This window comes from Peromyscus maniculatus, chromosome 1, assembly GCF_049852395.1.
Source record: "Peromyscus maniculatus bairdii isolate BWxNUB_F1_BW_parent chromosome 1, HU_Pman_BW_mat_3.1, whole genome shotgun sequence".
Classification (NCBI taxonomy): Eukaryota; Metazoa; Chordata; class Mammalia; order Rodentia; family Cricetidae; genus Peromyscus; species Peromyscus maniculatus.
Genome location: NC_134852.1, coordinates 22,299,295 through 22,322,222, shown reverse-complemented (window position 1 = coordinate 22,322,222; position 22,928 = coordinate 22,299,295). Strand labels below are relative to the sequence as shown.

At 37.0% G+C, this 22,928-nt stretch overlaps 1 protein-coding gene across 2 annotated transcripts in view; it reads right to left on the bottom strand.

Annotated features, from left to right (window-relative positions):
- Positions 1-6,119: 6,119 nt before the first annotated feature.
- LOC102909487 (sulfotransferase 2A1-like) overlaps positions 6,120-22,928 on the bottom strand; it is a 35,989-nt gene continuing 19,180 nt past the window's right edge. The window contains exons 5-6 of one of the 2 annotated variants that reach the window (XM_042269884.2): positions 8,407-8,625; positions 6,120-6,255 (exon numbers count right to left, since the gene is read on the bottom strand). In XM_042269884.2, coding sequence (XP_042125818.1) covers positions 8,431-8,625 — 195 coding nt within the window. In that variant the 3' untranslated portion in view covers positions 6,120-6,255; positions 8,407-8,430. The remainder of the gene's footprint in view (positions 6,256-8,406; positions 8,626-22,928) is intronic. The other variant, XM_042269883.1, reaches the window with a different exon arrangement.

Here is a 22,928-nt window from a genome sequence, read left to right as displayed (position 1 = left end):
ATTAAGAGGTCTCTCCTGTTCAAATCAATCCTTTATCACTTTTAATGATATCCATAGCTTTTCTTCTCCTGTAGAAACAAAGCAAAACATCATCCTCAATGTAACACATATCCTGGTTTCCATTTTGGCGTCATCATATCTTTAAAGTATATAGGCTAATTTAATACTGTAGATTTTTTTATTATCCAATGTCTCTCCAGGAGATATAACCATTGTGTTAAATAAGAAATACAGAGCCAATTGCAAAGTTAAAAAGCCCAAGAGGTCAGAGCAAATGCTAAGAGCTAAAAACCTTACCCTTCTTTGTTGCTGTTGTCCTCCTCCGCAAGAGACCCCCTTCCTGTTTTTTTGTCCTTTTTATTGACTTTCTATTCTGCCTTCTCATTTGTTGTAAACCCAACCACATGACCTCCTCGTCACTGCCCATCTATACAGACCTCCAGATCTTCTATGGTTGGTATTGAGATTAAAGGTATGTGTCTCCATGCTGGCTGTATCCTTGAACACACAGATATCTGTCTAGCTCTGCCTCCCAAGTGCTGGGGTTAAAGGTGTACATCACCACAACCAGGCTTCTGTTTTGTCTTGCTAATAACTCTGACCCCCAGGCAACTTTATTTCTTAAGACATTTCAATACAAATAAAATATCACCATCCTCTCCACAGCTGTTGCTCCTTTCTTATTAGCACTGAGAAAATTCAGTGCTAATAGAGCACTATGTAATCTCTTTCTTGTGGGTTGTGTTTCTTTTTTTCTGTTTATTTAGCATATTCTTTAGAGTTGTATTTGATCTTAATGTGACTGCTTGGCTTGTAGGATTATGTGGTATACCTGTAATATGCTTTATCTTGTAATAAGCAAAACATTGTTTCACTTAAACATAGAGATATGTTGGAGCATTGTCACGTTAATTTCTTATACATGTACCCACAATAACCATCACTTCTAGCAAATGTGTGAATACAGAACCACTTTACTTATTTTTTTATTTGTATCCTGCCTTTCCTTGTTTGTTTTCATCTGAATAAAATGCTTCGGCTTCAGTAATGGGTGTTTTCCTGAAAATTTTAAGGCAGAATCCAATCAGCTCTCTTAATAAATTAAACTCTATCACTTTTGGGATATTTACTGTTAATCTCTCCCCAAAATTTATAGCAAGTTCTTTGCCAAGGTTCACTTTCTGCCCATAATTTGTCATTTTTTTCTTTAGTTAAAGGTACTACAATTTCTGCTGCATCTATTCATGCTAATTGACAAAGTCTGAATTTTCCTTTTAAAATTAAGAGATATTTTCCACATAAATTTTTGATTTTTTACCCATTTGCTTAGTAGAAATATTCATTCCAGTATATTATCTTCCCTCTTCACTAAAATTCCTGTAGGATAATGCTAAGACTGTGAAATAACCAAAATTGATCAAGCTTTGGATCTACACGATATACATCTCCTTCCTGTACTATCTATTAAAACAAGGCTAATTCTCACAGCTTCCCCTGAAAATTCTCTTGGAGTATAAAAATTCTTAACACCTTCTAAGGTTTTGAACAAATTACTCAGTTCATCATTTTTTTACCCCCAAAATAGTTTGTGGAAGGGAAATTTTTCCAAATAAACTTTGAAATTAATTAATAGTCTATAGTAGATCTCTCCTAATTTGCACCTATTGGGGTCTAATTTTTTGTAGACCTGTGTTATATTCTAAATACTTAATAGAATCTCCTTTTTGTATATTTTCATGAACAATTTTCAATACCCAGTAAGGCAAAATTTTATTTACTTCTTCAAACATTTGTTCTAAATTATCTGCATTTGAATCAGCTAGTAAAATATTGTCCATGTAAAGATAACTTATAGATTTGAGAAATTTTGTATGTATTACTTCCAATGGCTGTTGTACAAAATATTGGCACAGGGTTGGGCTATTCTACATTCCTTGTGGGATAACCCTCCATTGATATCTCGGAACCATCTGAGAATTATTATAACTAGGCAACATGAAGACAAATTATCTCTGACCATTTCTTGTAAGGGTATTGTAAAAAAACAGTCTTTTAAATCAATACCTATAATAGGCTAGGTAACAGAGTAAGCAAAAGAATTCCAGATTGTAGAGATCCCATTGGCTGAATTACTTTGTTAATTGCCCTGAGGTCTGTTATCATTCTCCATTTACCAGATATCTTTATAATACCACATACAGGAGAATGCCAAAGGCTGTTTTATTCTTTGATATGCTGAGATTCAACTGTTCTTGTACCAGGTTTTCTAAAGCCTGCAGTTTCTCTGTTGTGAAAGGCCATTGCTAAACCCATACATCTTATCTGTTAACCATTTTAAAGACAGACCTGTTGGGGTCTATGAAAGATCAACAGTTGTTGAGTCCTGTACTTGTACAATCTGGATGACCAGTGATCTCTCTTTGTAATAATAGCTCCTAATATTTCTCTCAGAAACATTTGTTAGTTTGTGGTTTGCTTCTGAGGTTGGAGGAATGTTAATCTGAGTATTCCAATGTTGTAATAGATCATGTCCCAATAAATTCATAGGTATATAAGCCACATATGCCTGTAATTTTCTTCTATGTTCTTTTGGACCTATACATTCTAGCCATCTAGAGTTCTGTTTCACTTGAGATAATGTTCCAGTCTCTAACAGGTGAACATTTGCCTCGTGAAGAGGGAAATTTGGATGACAAAATTCTGGTGCAATTAGTGTAACATCCACACCTGTGTTTAACAAATCTTCCAAGAGAATGACATTTTCCATATTTTTAATTTGGTATTTGTTCATTTATAGAATTTTGTGAAAAAAAATTGCTTTATGGTTTCTCCTGAAATTTCTGTTCTCTGCTACAGCTGTTCTGTTATTCTGAGCACCCTGGTTTATTCCAATAGGCATTTGGTTATTTAATTGCTCTGAGAAGAGGTTTCTTCTATGTTGACAGGAAAAGTCTGAATTTAATTTGCTGTGGGTACCTTCATGAGACCTCTCTGGGAGTTCCCAAGGGCAGACGAAAAGGATTACCTTGTCTGTTCATTGTTGATCTACATTTGTTTGTCCAATGTTTATTCTTAACACACTTTCTCCATAATCCAGAATGGAGGGCCTTCTGTTGCTGCTGTTCCTTGAATTAACATTCTTTATAGGAAAACCTTGTTTACACTCCCTTTTAAAATTACTTTCTTTCTTAAAGCCAAAACAGCTCACATTATATTTCCTCAATGATAATACCACTGAGATGATAAACACCACCAAAAGATAAGCTTTGGACTATAAAGTGCTCAGGACAACTTCAAGTTGGCTAGCTGAGATGATCCAGCTTGAGAGTCTACTTTAACATGGACTTGAGAAATAAAATTTTATTATTTTAGACAAAAAAAATGGAAATGTGGTTATACCTTGTACACCCCAATAAAACTTATCTGGGGATCAGAGGACAGAGCCAGGCACTAGATTATGAATATAGACTAGACAGTGATAACACACACCCTTCACTATCACTCAGGATACATAGATCGGTCTGGTTTTCTGTGAGTTTAAGGCCACACTGGGAACAGAGTCAGATGTGGTGGAACATGTATTTAATCCCAACACTTGAAATCTCATGCCTTTGCTTGGGAAGTATACATGACTTTAATCCCAGGAAGTAAGATGCCAGGGAAGAAAAAGAATATATAAGGCCTGAGTAAAGAAGAAGTCTCTCTCTTGAAGCTGAGGATTTTGTACAAGTAAGAACATGGCTGTCTTGTTCTGTTTCTCTGATCTTTCAACTTTTTCCTCAATATTTAGCTCTCTGTTTTTTATTAATAATACCATTTAGTAATTTTTGTTACACACCTGTTGACTGGCTTTTCAACAATGAAAATTTACATACAGATTATAAGTTGCAGCAATGATAACATATCCAAAATATTTTTTTTGAGACAGGTTTTCTCTGTGTAGCTTTGTGCCTTTCCTGGAACTCACTTTGAAAACCAAGCTAGGCTCAAACTCACAGAGATCTGTGTGGCTCTGCCTCCCGAGTGCTGGGATTAAAGGCGTGCACCACCATTGACCGGCTAAATTTTCATCTCATTGTGTAAATTTAAGAAAATTTAAAATTTTCATCTCATTGTGTAAATTTAAGAAATTCATGTATGCTTCAAGGAATAACATCTTGGATCTATCTGTCACAACTCATACTCTAGATAAGTACTTCTGTCAATCAACAGCAGAATTTTCCCTACTTACCTACTATCAATTCCTAACATTGGGATCTATTTATCTAACTATCTACCTCTGATACGCTTAGTCTTTAAACTACTTGCATACCCTGTAGATCTGGAAATTTCAAGCATATACGCAGGAAAAAGTTTTCCACTATGCTCATTAGCTTTATTTTTTTCCTCCAGTCTATATCTCTCCCACCAGACTTCTAATTATTTAAAAACTTTAAACTGCTCCAAATTAAAAACAGCTACCCCTACACTTGCTGTAAACCATATAAACTTGACATTTCTGATGGAATTCCAAAGTGGACTTAGCCTCTGGCTTTAACCAGAATGTTCATACTGCTCTAAAGCTCTCTGTATTTTGCCTCCTCCATGTTGTCCCTGTAAACCTGGATATCAAAACAGATGTCTCCAAACTTAACTCAACTCCTTCCTTCCAATCTTTCATAAGCACTCCAAACATACAAGGTCCTGACAACAAAATCATAATTTCAGCCAAGAAGCAGTTACAGAACTGACTACATAGGCCTTCATCACCAAAAAACAGTTTGGAATGTCAGGGTCAAAAAAAATTCTTAGGACAAATGGCTAAATTGGTGCCTGTTAGCATAAGAAAGTGCATGCTGGCCTCCATGCTCTCATGGCAAAAACTGTTACAGAGTTCACACAAGTATTCAGTATCCTGGCTCCTCTCTGTTCTTCTCACCCCAGTCCCTATCCTGAATATATCCAGGTCATAGACTTCTATTCCCTAGCCTCTCATTTGTATATAAAACACTCAATTTGACAATGTCCACTATTTGCACTCTTGATCTTCTCGGCCACTCTCTCTCATCTTATTCTGTTTTAGTCTTGCTTTCTTGATCCCCACATAGTAGCCTGACCTATTCTGCTGGCCATGTTCTGTCTACTACTTTCTCTCTCTGCTCTGGACTCTTCTAGATGCCCCTAGGTTTATTCTCCATCATACCTAAAATAAATAACTTCCATGTAATCATAAAAAGGAAAGAAAATTAGGCAACATTTTCTCCATTCTGAATATCCATATTTAAATATAAGTGTGTCTATAGGACCCCCAGGCAGAGAGGTGCTGTGTGGGAGGAGAAAGTACTAACATGAGTGAATGTATGGCACTTGGCAGTAGAGGAACAATACTGAGAAAATGAAAATGATGTGCATGTATGAAACAGTTTTATAATGAAACCCATTATTGTATACACCCAGTAAAAATTACCAAAAAGAAGGAAAAATCTGAAATACAAATACACAATGGTGAACAGAAACGTAAGTTTTAAAGATCTTCTACCATAGACTAGTTATATTAGCTTTGAATGTCTATAAATACAATTTATTTATTTTTCATCCAAATGTCACAGACCAAAAATCATCTACAAATTTCTGTAGAGTGTTTTGCATTTCAGACATTACAAGGGTTGTTTTAAGTTGCAATTCTGTGAAGCACATTGGACTTACTTGTCTATGTATAGCAAACAAACATTTCATGACTCAAGACTACAATATTTAGGGCTGGAGCATTGATTCAGAGGTTAAGAGAACTGTACTACCCTTACAAAAAAGCTGAATTTAGTTCCTAGGATGAAAAGAAAGGAGCTTACAGCACACGTGATGTTAACTTCATGGGAACCAATGCATTCTTCTTATCCCTAAAGGTACTACATACAGAAATGTACATGCACAAACCAAACACATACACACACACACACACACACACACACACAAATATATATATATATATATATATATATATATATATATATATATATATATATATATATATAAAACAACCACCACTAGTATACTACTATGGCCACTAATACTACTGCTACTATTACTACTAATACATTTTAGAAAAAAACTACACAATTCAATAAACACCAGTGTTCATGTAAGATTATGAAGTTTTAAGGATTTATTTCCATGGAAACAGCCCTGGAGGGAAACCAGCCATTCTCTCCTGGAATACTTTATCAAAGGCTTCAGCTTGGGCTACTGTAAAGTGATTCTTCCAGTCCCCAGTTATGCCTAGAAAATGTGAAACAGACACATAGATTGGTAAATGTTGATTTTACATATGCTTTTATTCCTTTATTCACATGATTTTACCATCTGCTTAAGTAGGACTACACAGTCAATAAAGTAGAACTAACAGTTATTCTGTGGAGAACAATTCTTATGCTTTGAAAATATGCAAACAGACTTGTACCTCTGTGTAAATAATGTCAACCATCTCCTATACCAACATATCCACTAAACAATCTAACAGCATAGACACTGGATCTACATTTTTTAATGTCCAGATATTTCTCCTTCTCACTAGACATTCTTCAATCATTCTCAGCAAGATACAGCTTGCTGAGAGCAATCCAGGATGTCGGTTTTCAGTTAGTATGGAGTTTGGTGATGCATAAAGATGATTTCATCCACAGTCTTTACCACCATATCTTCGTTCTCATAACCACATTCTAGGAAGTCTTTAGATTTGGGCTTAGAGATCTCAAGTAGACCAATTTTTCCCATTGTATTATGTGTTCCTTCACCATGAAGTGCTGATGTGTTCCACATAGTGACTTCTTTTACTTTTGTATCATTATTTGTGTGACTTTAACCATCTCTTCCTATCTTCTTTCCATATATAATTCCACAGATCCCATCCTTTGTGTATTTTATTTCACAGCTGTGTCACTTTATGCATTTCCTTTTTGTAAACATGGTTGAAATATGCATCTAATATATTTGAGAAGTAAAATATTTTTTAAATTCCCTAAGGCTTCATACACATACTCTTTTACCTCTGCCCAATATTGATTCATTACAGGAAATCCAAGAATGGGCAATTTCTTCTCTTACTTTAGGTTCTCAGTTGTAGTACAGAGAACTCTATGTCCACAGAACCTGGAGCACATGAGTTTGAGGTTATGGGTCAATGGCAGTGGATCCTCCCATAGGCCTCAGTCCTTAGTGTATAGATGACCATTTTCTTGAGTTGACATTTTTGTGTGCCCAAATCTGAGTATAATTTCCTCTTGTGAGGACACCAGGATTACTGAATTAAATGCAACCACTAATGACTTTAACTTAATTATCTCTATGTATATTCTTGATGTCTTACAGTTTTATGACCTGATCCTCACACTGTATGTTGGAGAGGGAATGAAGTTTAAGGCTGAAGCATGTAAAAAATGGAAGAGGAAAATTAAACCCATAACTCTCCACTTATGCATTTGTACCCGGGTTTTTTAGTCATCCCCAAATACCTCACATCTAACTCATTCCTTCATCAAACTTGAGTCTCACCTCACCAATCATTCACTAATTCAATGTGTGTAGTCTGGCTGTCACTCCTGAACTGCACTGATCTGAAACCACACCCACAATTTGTTCCTAGTGTAAAGTGGTGGCACAGACATAGAGAAGATGGATATTCCTATTCCAGGAGAGACAATTCAGAACAAAGCCAGTAACTATGATTGTGAAGCAATCGAAATTTGGCTTGGCAAATGCCATCATATGTTAACCCTGGAGGACAATTTTCTTAATCCTTGTAAGGTCTGCCCTTTGCCTGTGGTGGATCAGCAGTTTTGACCTGTTGGACATCTATTTCAGCAGTGAAGGGAAGTGCATTTTGTGCTTATCATGCAATACACACACACACACACACACACACACACACACACACACACACACACACACACACATATATATATATAATATAATTAAATATTTTTCATTAAATATTTTTGAGAAGTAAAATATTTTTTAAATTCCCTAAGGCTTCATACACATACTCTTTCATCTCTGCCCAAATTTGATTCATTACAGGAAATCCAAGAATGGGCAATTTCTTTTCTTACTTGAGGTTCTCAGTTGTAGTACAAAGAACTCTATATCCTTTTCATAAATATTTTCTTTTCAGTTTAGGGCTATGCTACTGGAAGCCTAACCAAGCCTCACAAAAACATGTCTACTTTCTCATTTATCATTGGGGATATTGGACACAACACTCTAAAATCCCAAGATCACCCCCCCCAAAATAAATATTTTCAGTTTCTGAGGTCCATGCCATCACCATGGAAAGATCCCCCTGGAAAGTCTGTGAAAAACTGTGAGTAATGAGCAGTGACTGCTGACATATTCCCAATATTTTTTAGAGTCTCATATGAAAAACAAACCCACCACAGATTCTGACATATTTTGAAACTAAAGAGTTTCTTCACCTCTTCTCATGAGGACCAAACCATTAGTAACCACATCTTCTGGGACAAGACTAAAATTAGACATTTTGTTTTCTTTCATGGCTTGGAACGAGCTGTACTTGAGGACCAGATCTAGCTCATCTGGCTCCAATTTCTTTCCTAGGAAGTCACAGATCTTCTCTATGGTTCCCCTTGTATTCTAAAAGAAGAAAGAAAACAAAATGAGGTTAATAATTAGAGAGCTTAGGAAGAACAGATGCCGAGAAGGTAACTACAGATGGACGATGGAAAGAAACATGAAGGAAAAAATGGCACCACAAAATGAGAAAGTATAGAATGGGTTTTAGCAAACAAACAGGCCTTGTATGGAGGGCAAAAGTCACACACAACATTTGTATATTTAGTGGGTTGGATTGTGACTGATCACTGGCCCCTTAAATACAGAGGCTGGGATTTCTTTTATGGGGGAGTTGATATTAGATGGGTCTCATATAACTTAGACTGTCCTCAAATTTACATTGTACTGAATGAGGACCTTAAACTTCTGATCATTTTGTCTTCATCTGTGTATTGCTATATTCATAGGTGTATGCCTACCCACCTCCTAACTACAATGGGATATTTTGTCTGGAGACAGAGTGTGCTATGTCCTATAGAGGGGGGAGTCCTATGTAGTGTGATGTAAATTGCTGTGGAGACCAGAGGACCTCACACAGTAATACACATTTCCTCTTAAGAGCTAGCATTAAAGTTTTGCACCACCATACCCAACCTTCCCTGTGATGTTTAAAGATACTTATAGAAATACTTCTAGAAGGCATTCAAGGTGAATGAAGGACATATGCACAAATAATTGAATGGAGGTTCATGTATATGCCAAATGATACCTTTTCCTATGGATAAATGAGAATAAGACAGTTTTAAAATACTTTCATAAAAATGTTTTCAATAGTTTTTAGTAAGGGTTACAGCCAAACTTTAATTTTGTTTTGAATTTTGCTTTCATGCTGTTTCTTAGATGGGCATCAAATCCACAATCTGTTTACCTCAGACCCCTGGACTGGCATTGTAACTGTGCACTGCCACAGCTGGCTCACTTCTAGGGTTGAACATAAGAAAACAAAGTTTTGGAATAAAGATGACTTTGCTTAGAATTCAAGCCCTACACATGGGCTCATAAAGGTTCTTTTAGCTCTAAACTTGTATCACAGATTCAGGTAACTTTTAATTGAAAGTAAACAACTATGCCAATAACTGGAAAGAATGTGTTGAATGGTTGGAAGGGAGACTTATGGGAAACTGAATACACATAGGGCAGAGGTGAGTAATGAAGCTACCTGGGGAAAATTGAATATATAATGAAAAATTAAATTATTTTTTAAAAGGCAAGGAATCTGATGGATGGCTTTGCTTCTTACATGGAAACTTTCTATCCCTGGAAAATAAAATTAAGAGAGCAAATTATTTTTGGAATAATTAAATTTTTCTGTTTTTGGTAATCCTTAATTGTTTTTCTGACTCCTGCCAGGGAAGTAGGTAGACTGTGGTGATATTTTATTTGTACTGAAATGTTATTTTAATTTTATGTTAATAAATAAAGTTGCCCTGGGGTCAGAGCTATTAGAGCCATAGTAAGAGCATGGTGGTTAGAAGAGCTAGGTAGATTTCTGTGTGTTCAGGGATACAGTCAGTATTGGAGACATACGCCTTTAAGACCTGGAGGGCGGTACTTACAGGCAGTGATGAGGCAGTCATGTGGTTGGGTTTACAACCAATGAGAAGGCAGAACAGAAAGATTATTTAAATAGGGACACAGGAAGTACCTCTCTCTCTCGGGGAAGCTAGGAGCACTGCAGGAGGTAAGATTTTATCTCTGAGCTCTGACCTCTCGGCTTTTCTCTTTTACCTTGGCTCTGTGTTTCTTATTTTAATAATACGATTGGTTACATCTACATCTGGCGCCCAACGTGACAAGAATCCATTAAAAACTGCTTGGGGCCGGCTCCCTAGCCGGAGCAGCCGGCTCCCTAGCCCCAGCCCAGGTCTGCTTGGGCTCAGGCCGGACTGTGAGCTGCTTGCTTAAAGCCAGTGCTACAAACAGCTCAGGCCTGCCCTGCTAAACAGGGCCCCTGGCTGTAAAGCCAAGCCTTGACTCGGCTCAGAGGGAACAAGTGGCTGGCTTTAAGCTTTAGCCGGCTACCCCTTCGCTTTCACTTTCACTTTCACTTTCACTTTCGCTTTTGCTTTCTCTCTTGTTTTCTCTCTGTCTCTCTGTTTCTCTCTCTCTCTCTCTCTCTCTCTCTCTCTCTCTCTCTCTCTCTCTCTCTCTGGATTTACACCTAGGACTCTAGGTGGCTGTTTTGAAATTCGCTCGGATTTCTACTGTTCTACGCAGATTTGGTAAGTCATAAAGGAAACTATTTAAAAGACAAATTTTTTCCACATTTAAAAAAATGGGTTTCCTGTGTACATTGGAAGAAAATTGGGTTTTGTTTGAAATTTTAGGCAGTCTGACAATGGAACAACTATATGAAAAGATTAGTATTATGGGAATTATGCAGTTAATCACCATGCTTATTCTCATTTTACTATTTAAAAAGATAGTCGATTTAAGTGCCAGGATAACAGCTTTAGAAAAACCTGTTAATTTTAACAGTGAAGTTGGTTCAAGTTTGGATCATAAGGTTACAGAAAGAAAGCCTGTTTTCACACAATCATCCTTAATTTATCCTGTAACCGTACAGCAGATGCCTGATCAAATGGCTACACAAAATATCTGGGCTCCAATTGAACTGATGGATTTTAAAAGGTTTAAGGAGGCAATAGTATCTTATGGCATGCATTCCCCATATGTAAAGCAAATGTTAAACTCTTGGTCAACATATAATAGGATTATACCACAGGACTGGCGGGACCTTGCACAAGCTGTTCTGGAACCCAGCCAGAGAATTCAATTTCTGACTTGGTTTAAGGAGGAAGCTAGAAACGTAGAAACACAATGGAGGGATAAAGGAATACAAGTTTGTCAGGATCAGCTTATTGGAGAAGGCCAATATGCTTCAATACAAACACAATGTTTATATGATGTTCAAACCGTAATTTTATGTCGAATGGCAGCCTTGAATGCATGGGACAGAGTTGATGAACCAGGAAAAAAACATGAGTCATTCACAAAGGTTATGCAAGGCCCTAAAGAATCTTTCACAGATTTTTTAGAAAGACTGGCTTCAGCAGTAAACAGAATGGTCTCAGGATCAGAAGCTAGTAAGGCAATAATTGAAGCTTTGGCATTTGAGAATGCGAATGCAGCATGCAAAAGAATAATCAGGCCGTTAAGGGCAAGATCTGCACCTTTGGAAGATTGGATTAGAGAAACAATTAATGTTGAGGTTGATGAGCATGATACGTGGGTAGGAGAAGTAATTTCAAAAGGTTTGAGGAGTGTTAGATGTTTTGGGTGTGGAAAGCAAGGACATTTTAAAAGGGACTGTAAACAGGTCAATCCTAGAAGCAATGTTTCTTCAAGGAACAATGGCAACAGAATGCCCCTTCCTTCTGGAGTATGCAGAAGGTGTGGTAAGGGAAAACACTGGACCAACGAATGTAGATCAACAAAGGACAGACAGGGTAATCCTTTGCCTCAGTTTTCGGGAAACTCCCGGAGGGGCCTCATGCAGGCCCCCATAGCAAAACCAGTTCAAACCTTTCCTGCAGCTGTAGAGGAAATCCCTGCTCTGAGCGATTAAATAATCAAATGACTATTGGAATAAATCAGGCTGGTCAGGATGATGAAAAAGAGAGAATAGAAAATTCAGGAGAAAACATAAAGAAAATTTTTTGGCAAACTTCTATTAATGAACAGAGACCAAAATTAACGATAAAAATAAATGGTGTTTTGTTGTCTGGTCTGGTAGACACAGGTGCGGACATTACCATAATTGCACCAGAATTTTGGCATCCAGCTTGGCCTCTTCAGGAGGTAAACGTTCAACTGTTAGGAATTGGGACATTATCTGGAGTGAAACAGAGTGCAAGATGGCTGGAATGTATAGGTCCAGAAGGACAGAGAGGAAAATTAAAACCATATGTCGCTAACATAGCTATGAACCTGTGGGGTCGAGACTTGTTGCAACAATGGAATACTCAGATTAAAATCCCTCCAATATCAGAAACAAATCATAAACTAGCACATGTTTCTGAGAGAAATATTAGAAGGCATTATTTTGAATGGTCACCAGCCATCCATATTATACAGGAACAGGGCACAACAACTGATAATCTTCCAAAAATACCAACAGCTCTACCTTTAAAATGGTTAACAGACAAGCCTGTATGGGTTCAGCAATGGCCTTTAACAACAGAGAAACTCCAGGCTTTAGAAGAGCTGGTAGAAGAACAGCTAAATGCTCAGCATATTGAACAGTCAACCAGCCCTTGGAATTCTCCTGTATTTGTTATTAAAAAGAAATCTGGTAAATGGAGAATGGTAACAGACCTTAGAGCAATTAACAAAGTAATTCAGCCGATGGGCTCTCTACAATCTGGAATTCCTTTGCCTACTCTGTTACCAAAAGGATGGCCTCTCATAGTTATTGATTTAAAAGACTGTTTCTTTTCAATACCCTTACAAGAAAAAGACAGAGAAAGATTTGCTTTCACAGTGCCTACTTATAATAATTCTCAACCGGTTAAAAGATTTCAATGGAGGGTCCTCCCACAGGGAATGTTAAATAGCCCAACTCTGTGCCAATATTTTGTACAACAGCCATTGGAAGTGATACGTAAAAAATTTCCTAAATCTATAATTTATCATTATATGGATGATATTTTACTAGCTGACTCAAATGCAGATACTTTAGAAAGAATGTTTGAAGAAGTAAAGAAAATTTTGCCTTGCTGGGGATTACAAATTGCTCCTGAAAAAATACAAAGAGGAGATTCTATTAATTATTTAGGATATAAGATAGAGCTACAAAAAATTAGACCCCAAAAGGTGCAAATTCGGAGAGATAGACTACAGACTCTTAATGACTTTCAAAGATTATTTGGAGATATTTCTCATCTACGAACTATTGTTGGGGTAAAAAATGATGAACTGACTAATTTGTTCAAAACCTTAGAAGGTGACAAGGACTTAAATAGTCCAAGAGAATTATCACCTGAAGCTGAGAAAGAATTGGCCTTGGTAGAAAAGAAAGTACATGAAGGGCACGTGGATCGTATTGATCCAAAGCTGGATTGCATTTTGGTTATTTTACCCTCTAGGCATTCCCCTACTGGAATATTAATGCAGAGGGAAGATATTATATTGGAATGGATATTTTTACCAAATAAACCAAATAAAAAATTAAAAACTTATGGGGAAAAAATCTCTGACTTGATTTGGAAAGGAAAATTGAGACTTCGTCAATTAGCAGGAATAGACCCAGCAGAAATTGTCGTACCTTTAACTAAGGAGGACATTGAAAAATTATGGACAGAAAGTGAACCTTGGCAAAGAGCTTGCAGTAATTTTTTGGGAGAAATTAACAGCAAATATCCCAAAAGCAACAGAATTGATTTTATAAAGAGAGCTGATTGGATCTTGCCTCGAATTGTACGGCAAAAACCCATATCTGGAGTTCGTACATTTTATACAGATGCCAACAAACAAGGAAAGGCAGGTTACAAATCAGAAAATTTAAGTAAAGTGGTACAAAGTCCTTATAATTCAGTGCAAAAATCAGAATTGTATGCTATTCTGTTGGTATTAATGGATTTTTCAGAACCTCTCAACATAGTAACTGACTCTCAGTATGCTGAAAGAGTGGTATTACATATTGAGACTGCAGAATTTATCCCTGATGCTTCAGAATTAACTTCACTATTTATTCAATTACAAGATACAATCAGGAAAAGGAGTCATCCTTTATATATAACTCACATCCGATCTCATACTGGTCTGCCAGGCCCTCTAGCACAAGGCAATGATGAGATTGATAAATTATTGATAGGAAATGTGCTGGAGGCCTCAGAATTTCATAAAAAACATCATGTCAATAGTAAAGGTTTAAAAAAGGATTTTCCCATAACCTGGCAACAAGCCAAAGAAATAGTAAAGAAATGTCCTACTTGTTCCTTCTATAATCAAACACCATTACCAGCAGGATGTAACCCAAAGGGTACTCAGAGGAATGAAATCTGGCAGATGGACGTGTTTCACTTTGCAGAATTTGGAAAATTGAAATATGTACACCACACCATTGATACTTATTCAGGATTTCAATGGGCAACTGCTCTGAGTTCTGAAAAAGCTGATTCTGTAATCACTCATTTGCTAGAAGTTATGGCCATCATGGGTATACCTGCACAAATCAAAACTGACAATGCTCCATCATACGTCTCTGTTAAAATGAAACAGTTTTTTGCTTATTACAATATAAAGCATATTACAGGTATACCACATAATCCTACAGGTCAAGCAGTTATAGAAAGGTCAAACAGAACTCTAAAGGATATGCTAAATAAACAGAAAGGAGTAACAAAAACCCCCAGAAATAGACTGCATAATGCTCTATTAACTTTGAATTTTCTGAATGCCAATGAGAAAGGAACAACAGCTGCAGAGAGACATTGGGTAATAGAAAAAACTACAGAATTAAATCAGCCTATATACTTTAAGGATGTGCTGACCTCAGAATGGAAGCCAGGGTATGTATTACGTTGGGGACGAGGTTTTGCTTTTGTTTCTATAGGAGAAGATAAGCTGTGGGTACCATCAAAATTGATAAAGGTTCGATTTGAACAAGAGAAACCTCTTAATTAGAGGAGGTGATAGTTCATCAACCAGCATGAACATCCAATTTAAACTAACTTGTACCTGTAACACATGTCTTTTCATTTAATCAGATAATAACTTGCCAAAAAGGAACATCCCCAAAATTAGTCTTGGGGGAAGGTTTTTGTTTTTGTCTTTTAGGAGAATGAAGGTTAAGGAATCTGAAGAACACAAGACAAATGAGACAACTGAAGAAAAGGGACAAATCATCTATCCCAGGAAACAGAGTATATTGGAGTATATGGCATATGGGTATATATTATCTAAAAAATTTTATGTCTTCTTAAATGTTTGTTTCTGCTTTTCTCTAAAGATTTAACACTATTGGTTTTCTAATAGTCCCAGTTCAATTAAAATTTAAAGCTGACTTTGGAGTTGGAGAATGGCTCTCTCCTTCTTTAAACTCAAGCATGTTGTTAAAATGAAAATACAAACTCCCTGTATCATGACAGAATAAAAGAGCCATTTTCTGCTATGGGACAGGACAAAAGCCAAATTAATTAAGGGACTATTCTATTACTAATCTCAACTCTTTGATTCTATTCTGATTCTTTAAACTTTTCTTAAAGTATAAATTTTATGTCAAAATTTACAAGATTAATATATATATACATTTTAAACTTTGTTAAGATATGAATGGTCATATAGAGTACTAACTAATTCTAGAAAAAAGGCTTCAGTTAGCTGCATATATATGTCTTTGTGTTCGAGTCTCTTATCAGTTTTCTGCAGGAAATCACGGCCAGGCCTAACATCAACTGAAGTCTCCGGAAAGAAGATGGGGCCCCACAACAACAACAACAACAACAATTCCACGTGGACAATAATAATATCACTAAGCTGACAAACATCATCTACAGATCAGCTTTGAACTACAAGGTGCTCAGAACAATTTTGAGATGACTAGCTGAGATGATCCAGTCTCAAAGACTACTTGAATAAGGACTTGAGATAAACCCTGAACTTTGGCTTTATACACAGACTGGATAATAATGAAGGATATAGTTACCTTTCCTAGAATTTGACAATTAACCTAAATTTTTCTTTCAGGATAAAGATAACTTCACCCATACCCAGCAGGAAGCAATTTTAAGAATATGACGCCCACATTCCCAAAGAGGTGGTGTGGGGCGGGTGGTTTTTTTTTTTTTTTGGTTCTTTTAATGGGTTTTGGGTCTGGGATAATTTTCATTATTTAGGGGGGTTGGTTACAAGTTGTCAAGGGTTAGGAAAAAGGCTAAGCAAAGGAGATTAGATTTAAGGTTCTTGTTTTTTTTTAAAAAAAAAAAAAAAGAAAGAAAAAAAGAAAGAAAGAAAAGAAAAGAAAAAGACAATTACTAGTTTTAAATACTTTACATTATTACCAACTATTAGGATATAAAGAAATGAAAGTTAGTAGTTAGACATTACAATAGAAATTGTAGTCATATTAGATAAGTTTTAAAAATTGAGCAGATGTATTTTAGACAGGTCATCTTCAAACCCTTCAGAAATCTACCGAATATGGCATTTAAAATGTTTTAATAACTTAGAAATTTTTCTTTTTTGAGACATGTCGGCTCCTGGCAGTACCAATCTACTTCAGAGAAAATATGGGCATTGAAGAAACTGCATATGGAGTTAATTTTCATTGTGGCAAAAGTTAGCCACTGGACAACAAAGTATCCTCAAATCAACAGAAAAAAATGGACAGACAGAACACGAAACAAAGGACTACCAATTCCTGCCAAAACAAGTGTGGTTATGGCTTTATCAGACGGCATCTTCTGAGGCCAGGACAATATGGCACCATCCCTGAAGTGGCCTTCACAATCTGGAAAAGGTACAGTGCCCTTTTCTTTGAAGGCAGCTGAACAGGCAGTGGGCCGATGGCTTCTGTTGTGCAATGGAACAGCAACTGAAAGCTCACGCCTCTCAATAGTAGACTGGCATTTAATAGAGGGATGTGGAGAAGGGCATGCTTAGATGAAGCCATATATACACAGCCAAGAAGAATGGACAGCTGAATTCAAAAACCATCAACAATTTCCAGAAATTAAAATCCTGAATCATGACATGACACTAGTGGAATTCAGGTGTTTCTGGTACATGGACTGCTCTCACCCAGTGTGAGGTTGAACTGTTGACCTTGTGTACAACCTACTTCACAAATGAGTCTGTCAGATACGATAAGCCTATAGGCTGAAGATGATGCCCCAACACTGTGGAGAAACCTCAGGTGACTGTCCAGGCGGCTAGCTGTTTCTGTCGACTCACAAAATTTTTGGAAGTTGCTTTTGTGCACTTCCTGTTTTTATTTTTGTTAGCTAATATTATTTCCTTCTTGGGTCTCTGAGGGAGTTGAAGATTAGTTAGTTATAGTTGAAGATTAATTAGGATAGAAAGTGAATTAGATACATTTTGGACTTACTAAAATAGGATAGATAAGGGAATTATTTTCTCTGATTTGTCAAATACAAATGGACTAGACATCGTTTAGGTATTTGTTACTTGTATATATTGTATATAGTTATTGTACTTTTGTATATAGTTTTTCTTTTGTTAGTTATAACCTTTTGCCTTTTTTCTTTTTATTAAAATAGAAAAGGGGAAATGTGGTGATATTTTATTTGTACTGAAATGTTATTTTAATTTTATGTTAATAAATAAAGTTGCCCTGGGGTCAGAGCTATTAGAGCCATAGTAAGAGCATGGTGGTTAGAAGAGCTAGGTAGATTTCTGTGTGTTCAGGGATACAGTCAGTATTGGAGACATACGCCTTTAAGACCTGGAGGGCGGTACTTACAGGCAGTGATGAGGCAGTCATGTGGTTGGGTTTACAACCAATGAGAAGGCAGAACAGAAAGATTATTTAAATAGGGACACAGGAAGTACCTCTCTCTCTCGGGGAAGCTAGGAGCACTGCAGGAGGTAAGATTTTATCTCTGAGCTCTGACCTCTCGGCTTTTCTCTTTTACCTTGGCTCTGTGTTTCTTATTTTAATAATACGATTGGTTACATCTACAGTAGACTGACCACATTTTTTTTTTCACTTTTTCCACTCATCCTCATCTCTGTGAAGAACACCTACTATAGTCTCCCCAAAATTCCCCAATATAATGTGCATAACATAGGTCTTATTCTCCAAAGTTCCCTCTACCTACACATTGCTTTCCTGTACACTGTATAAATTATGCCCAGATTGGTTTAATGAAAAAGCTGAGTGACCAATAGCCAAGCAATAAATGGTTAGGCAATAAAATCAAATTATGGAGGAGGAAATGAAGGGCAGAGTGGGAGTGAGCCACTGAAGAAGCAAGATGTTTTCGGCAGGTGAAACCACAGGACATGTGGCAATAGATAGATTAATAAATATGGATTAATTTAAATGTAAGATCTAGTTAGTAACAAGCTTGAGCTATTGGCAGAGCATTGTGGAAATAATAGAAGCCTCTGAGTGCTAATTTTAGAACTGGCACGTGGGAGAGAAATATCCATTTACATATGGCACCCACTGAGGGTCCCACAGTGTGAGAGGTCTTAAAAAGTCTTCTAGACACACAAAAACAGAGCCAAAACCAGCATTATCCTTCATGCCTCTCATGTGGGCCACTATATACAGACACATCCCCTGGCTGTGACATGTGGGCTTGAGTTGCAGCATGGCTAGTTATCACATTCTCACACAGGATGAGGTACAGAGAGGCAACTCCCAGCCACATGGTAGGTGGCAAATTAAGGTTTTTTGCTCATAAAAACAAAAAGGGTTAGAGATACACAGTAAGGAGAAATTTAGACATAAAGTCCTCTAAGTGGATTGCACCATGTTTTAAAAATGTATGTAGGCTTGGGAGAGGAAGAGAAAGTATAGAAACAGTCATAGATTTAAAATGATTTATAATTAATCAAGTAAAATCACTAAAAATCAATAGGAATAATAAAAATTATGCTAAGCCATATACAGATAAAAATACACATATAGTCTAGATTCTATATTATGCCGTATGTTGTGTTTAGATTGTTTGTATATTTGTGGATCATAACATCTGAGAGACATTTGATTGTGAAAGCAACATCCTTCAAAATAGCCACAAGTAAGATAAAATATCTGGGTGTAACTGTAAGAAAGCAAGTGAAAAACGGTATGACAGAAACCTAAAGATTCTGAAGGAAGAAATTGGAGAAGATTTCAAGGCATAGAAATATCTCCCATATTCATTGATCATCAGGTTTAACATAGTAAAACTGGTCAGCTTATCAACAACAGCAATAACCATCAAAATTCTAACACAATTATTTACAGATCAGAAAATAACAATACTCAACTTTGTATGAAAAAATAAAAAGAAAAGCAGGATAGCTAAAGCAATCTTGGACGAGAAAATAACAACACTATCACTGATTTAAAGCTATACCACAAAATACTAGTAATAAAACTCATATGCTTTTGTCATTAAAAACAGAGAGATTGTTCTTTTGATAAGATCAAGGACCCAGAAGAAAATACATACTCCTATGGACATTTGATTTTTGACAGAGAATCCGAAATTACACAATAGAAAAAACAACATTTTCAACAAATGGCACTGGTAAAACTGGATGTTTGCATGTATAAGAATGCAAATAAATGCATATCTATCATTGTACAAAAATCAAGTCCAAGAAGATCAAAGACATCAACATAAATCCACATACACTTAACCTGATAAAGGAGAAAGTGGGATATAGCCTTGAACACATTGAAACAGGAGACAATGTTCTAAGCAGAATACTAATTGAGCAGGCAATAATACTGACAATTAACAAATGGGATGTTATAAAACTGAGACACTTGTGTAAGGCAAAGGAAACTGTCAATAGGCCAAAAGGCCATTCACAGAATGGGAAAAGATTTTAACCACTTCCACATTGGACAGTGGTGCAATACCTAAAACATATATAGAACACAAGAAACTAGATAACATTAAAATAAACAATCCAATTTAAAAATGAAGTAGAGATCTACACAGATAATTCTCAACAGGGGTGTATCAAATGGCTGAGAAGTAGTCAAAGAAATATTCAAATCCTTAGGCATCAGGGAAATGCAATAAAAATCAACACTGAAATTTTATCTTACCCCTGTCTGAGTGGCTAAGATCAAAATTACCATTGACAGATTTATGGCGAAGAACACGTGGAACAAGAGGAACACTCCTCCACTGCTGGTGGGAGTGCAAACTTATACAGCCACTTTGTAAATAAATATGGCAGTTTCCAAGAAATTTGGGAATTGATCTACCTCAAGACTCAGTTATACCATACCACTCTGGCCATATGCCTAAAGAACAATCCATACCACAGGACCATTGTTCAACTATGTTTATAGAATCTTTATTTGTAATAGTCAGAAACTGTAAATAAACTCAATAGAATAATGGATACAGAAAATCTGGTTTATTTATATAATGGAGTATTACTCAGCTGTTAAAAACAATGACATCATTAAATTTGAAGGCAAACTGATGGATGTAGATAAGATAGTCATGATTAAGGCAATTCTGACACATAAATACAAGAATGGTATGTACTCAATCATAAGTGACTATTACATCAGAAGTAAAGGAGAAACAAGCTACAACTGACAGACCAAGAGAAACTAAATTATTAGGTATGCCCAAGGGCGGGTGGTATGCATGCATCTCACTGTGAGGAAGTAAAACGGACATTGCTAGTGGATGGGGGAGAGTCTTTGAAGGGAGAATGGATATGGAACAGGAGGGATCATATGGGCAGAGGATGGGTTGAGAGAGAATTAGGAGAGACAATGGAATATGGGGACATCACTGGGATGAGATGGAAACCTAGAGCAATAGAAACACCCTCAGGAATCGATGAGGGTGACCTAGTAACTTAGAGTATGGCAGCTGAACTAGCCATCTCCTCTAATCAGGCAAGATTTCCTGTGGGAGGCCTGGGATACCAGGCCAGCCACAAATCCTTCAACCTACAATCTGTCCTACAGAGAAAATTTGTTGGGTAAAGATGTGGCAGCATTTGGGAGAATGAACACGTAATGACCAGCAGAGCACAGACTCATATCAAGAGAAGGGCTCCCATCTGAGGGCCAGCACCCAGAGGCAGTATACCCCAGAGATTTGGGATAGCAAAAATATGAACGGCAATGGAAGTCAATGAAATGATATACTGCTTTTTTGTATAGATTGATATCTAGTACTACTGTCATCATATAGGCTTCACCACAAAACAACTGATGGAAAAATATGCAGAGACTACAGCCAAACATTAGGTGGAGCTTACAAATACACTTCAGAACAGGGCAAGGATGGAGTGTAGGGGCCAGTGATATCAAAGTCACCAAAAGAAAATCCACCGAGTAAACTAACCTGAGCTCTAAGAGTCTAAGAGCCAGAGAGGAGGGAGGACATAAAGAAACAAGGCCCTCCACATCAGCATGAGAAAAACACATATGAAGCCACATTCGGCAACATGTGGCATTGTGTTCCATGTCTGCACCAGTTCTCAAATTATAAATTAGAGTTTCTAGTTTTATGATTTGTTTGACTTCCCATGTGTTCAAACATTAAGATCTCTGATTTTTGTGCTATTTCTTGTGATGCTTCTGTTCTGGTGATTTGTCTAGTCCAACTCTAAGATTATAGTATTGATTCATCATATTGTACTTTATTTTGTTATAATTTCTAAAAATGAATGAATGAGTGAATGAATGAATGAAAATCTAGGCACTGGGGTAAAGGTTAACATCTGAACTGTCATTTATACCTGCTGGGAGAGGGAAAATCAGGATTCTGCAGTGCAGTGACCCTGTATATATCAACCACTCCAGGCCAGTCTTCATGTTCAGGAGTAATCAACCAACATATAAGAGACTCCATAGTTTTGGGGGGTTTTGTGTGTGGGGGTGGGTGCTCACAGTTAGTTACACTTTGGTGTTTTACTTTTGTTCCTTTTTTATTAGTATTAGAAATTTTCTATTAATTTTACATACTGACCACAGATCCCCTTCCTCACCTTCCTCTGACCACCATATCCTTCCCCTTCAACCCACACCTACATTCCCATCTCAAACACAAGACCTACGATAGGGAGTCAGCAGAGCCTAATAAACTCAGTTGAGCCAGGTCCAAGCCCCTACTCTGCTGGGGATATCACTCTGTATAAATAAACAAAGATGGGCCAGTGGCGAGGCAGGAAGGATAGGCAGGACTAACAGAGAGGAGAAAAGAGGAAAGAGGAAGGCAGAGAAGAGACTGTCTGGAGCCATGGCCAGGACAAGGAAGATGTAAAGTACCGGTAAGCCATGAGCCAAGTGGCAAAGTAAAGATTAATAGAAATGTGTTAAATGTAAGTAGGTAGACAATGATAGGCCTGAGCTAATGGCCAAGCAGTTTAAATACTGTAAGAGTCTGTGTGTTTATTTTATAAGTGGGCTCTGGGACTGACAGGACTTGGCAGCGGGAGCTAGAGAGATATTCTCCAACAACACTACTCCTGCACCAAGGTTATGTAATTTGTCCCACGCTAGGATGTGTGGACTCTCAAAAGCCTGCTATACACCAGGGATGGTTCCTGATCCCACTTTCAGGGGGCCCATTAAGAAGAATAAACTAATCAACTGTCTTGCCTATGCAGAGGGACTAGTCCAGTCTCATAGTGTTTTTCTCTTTTGCTATTGTTTTCATTTG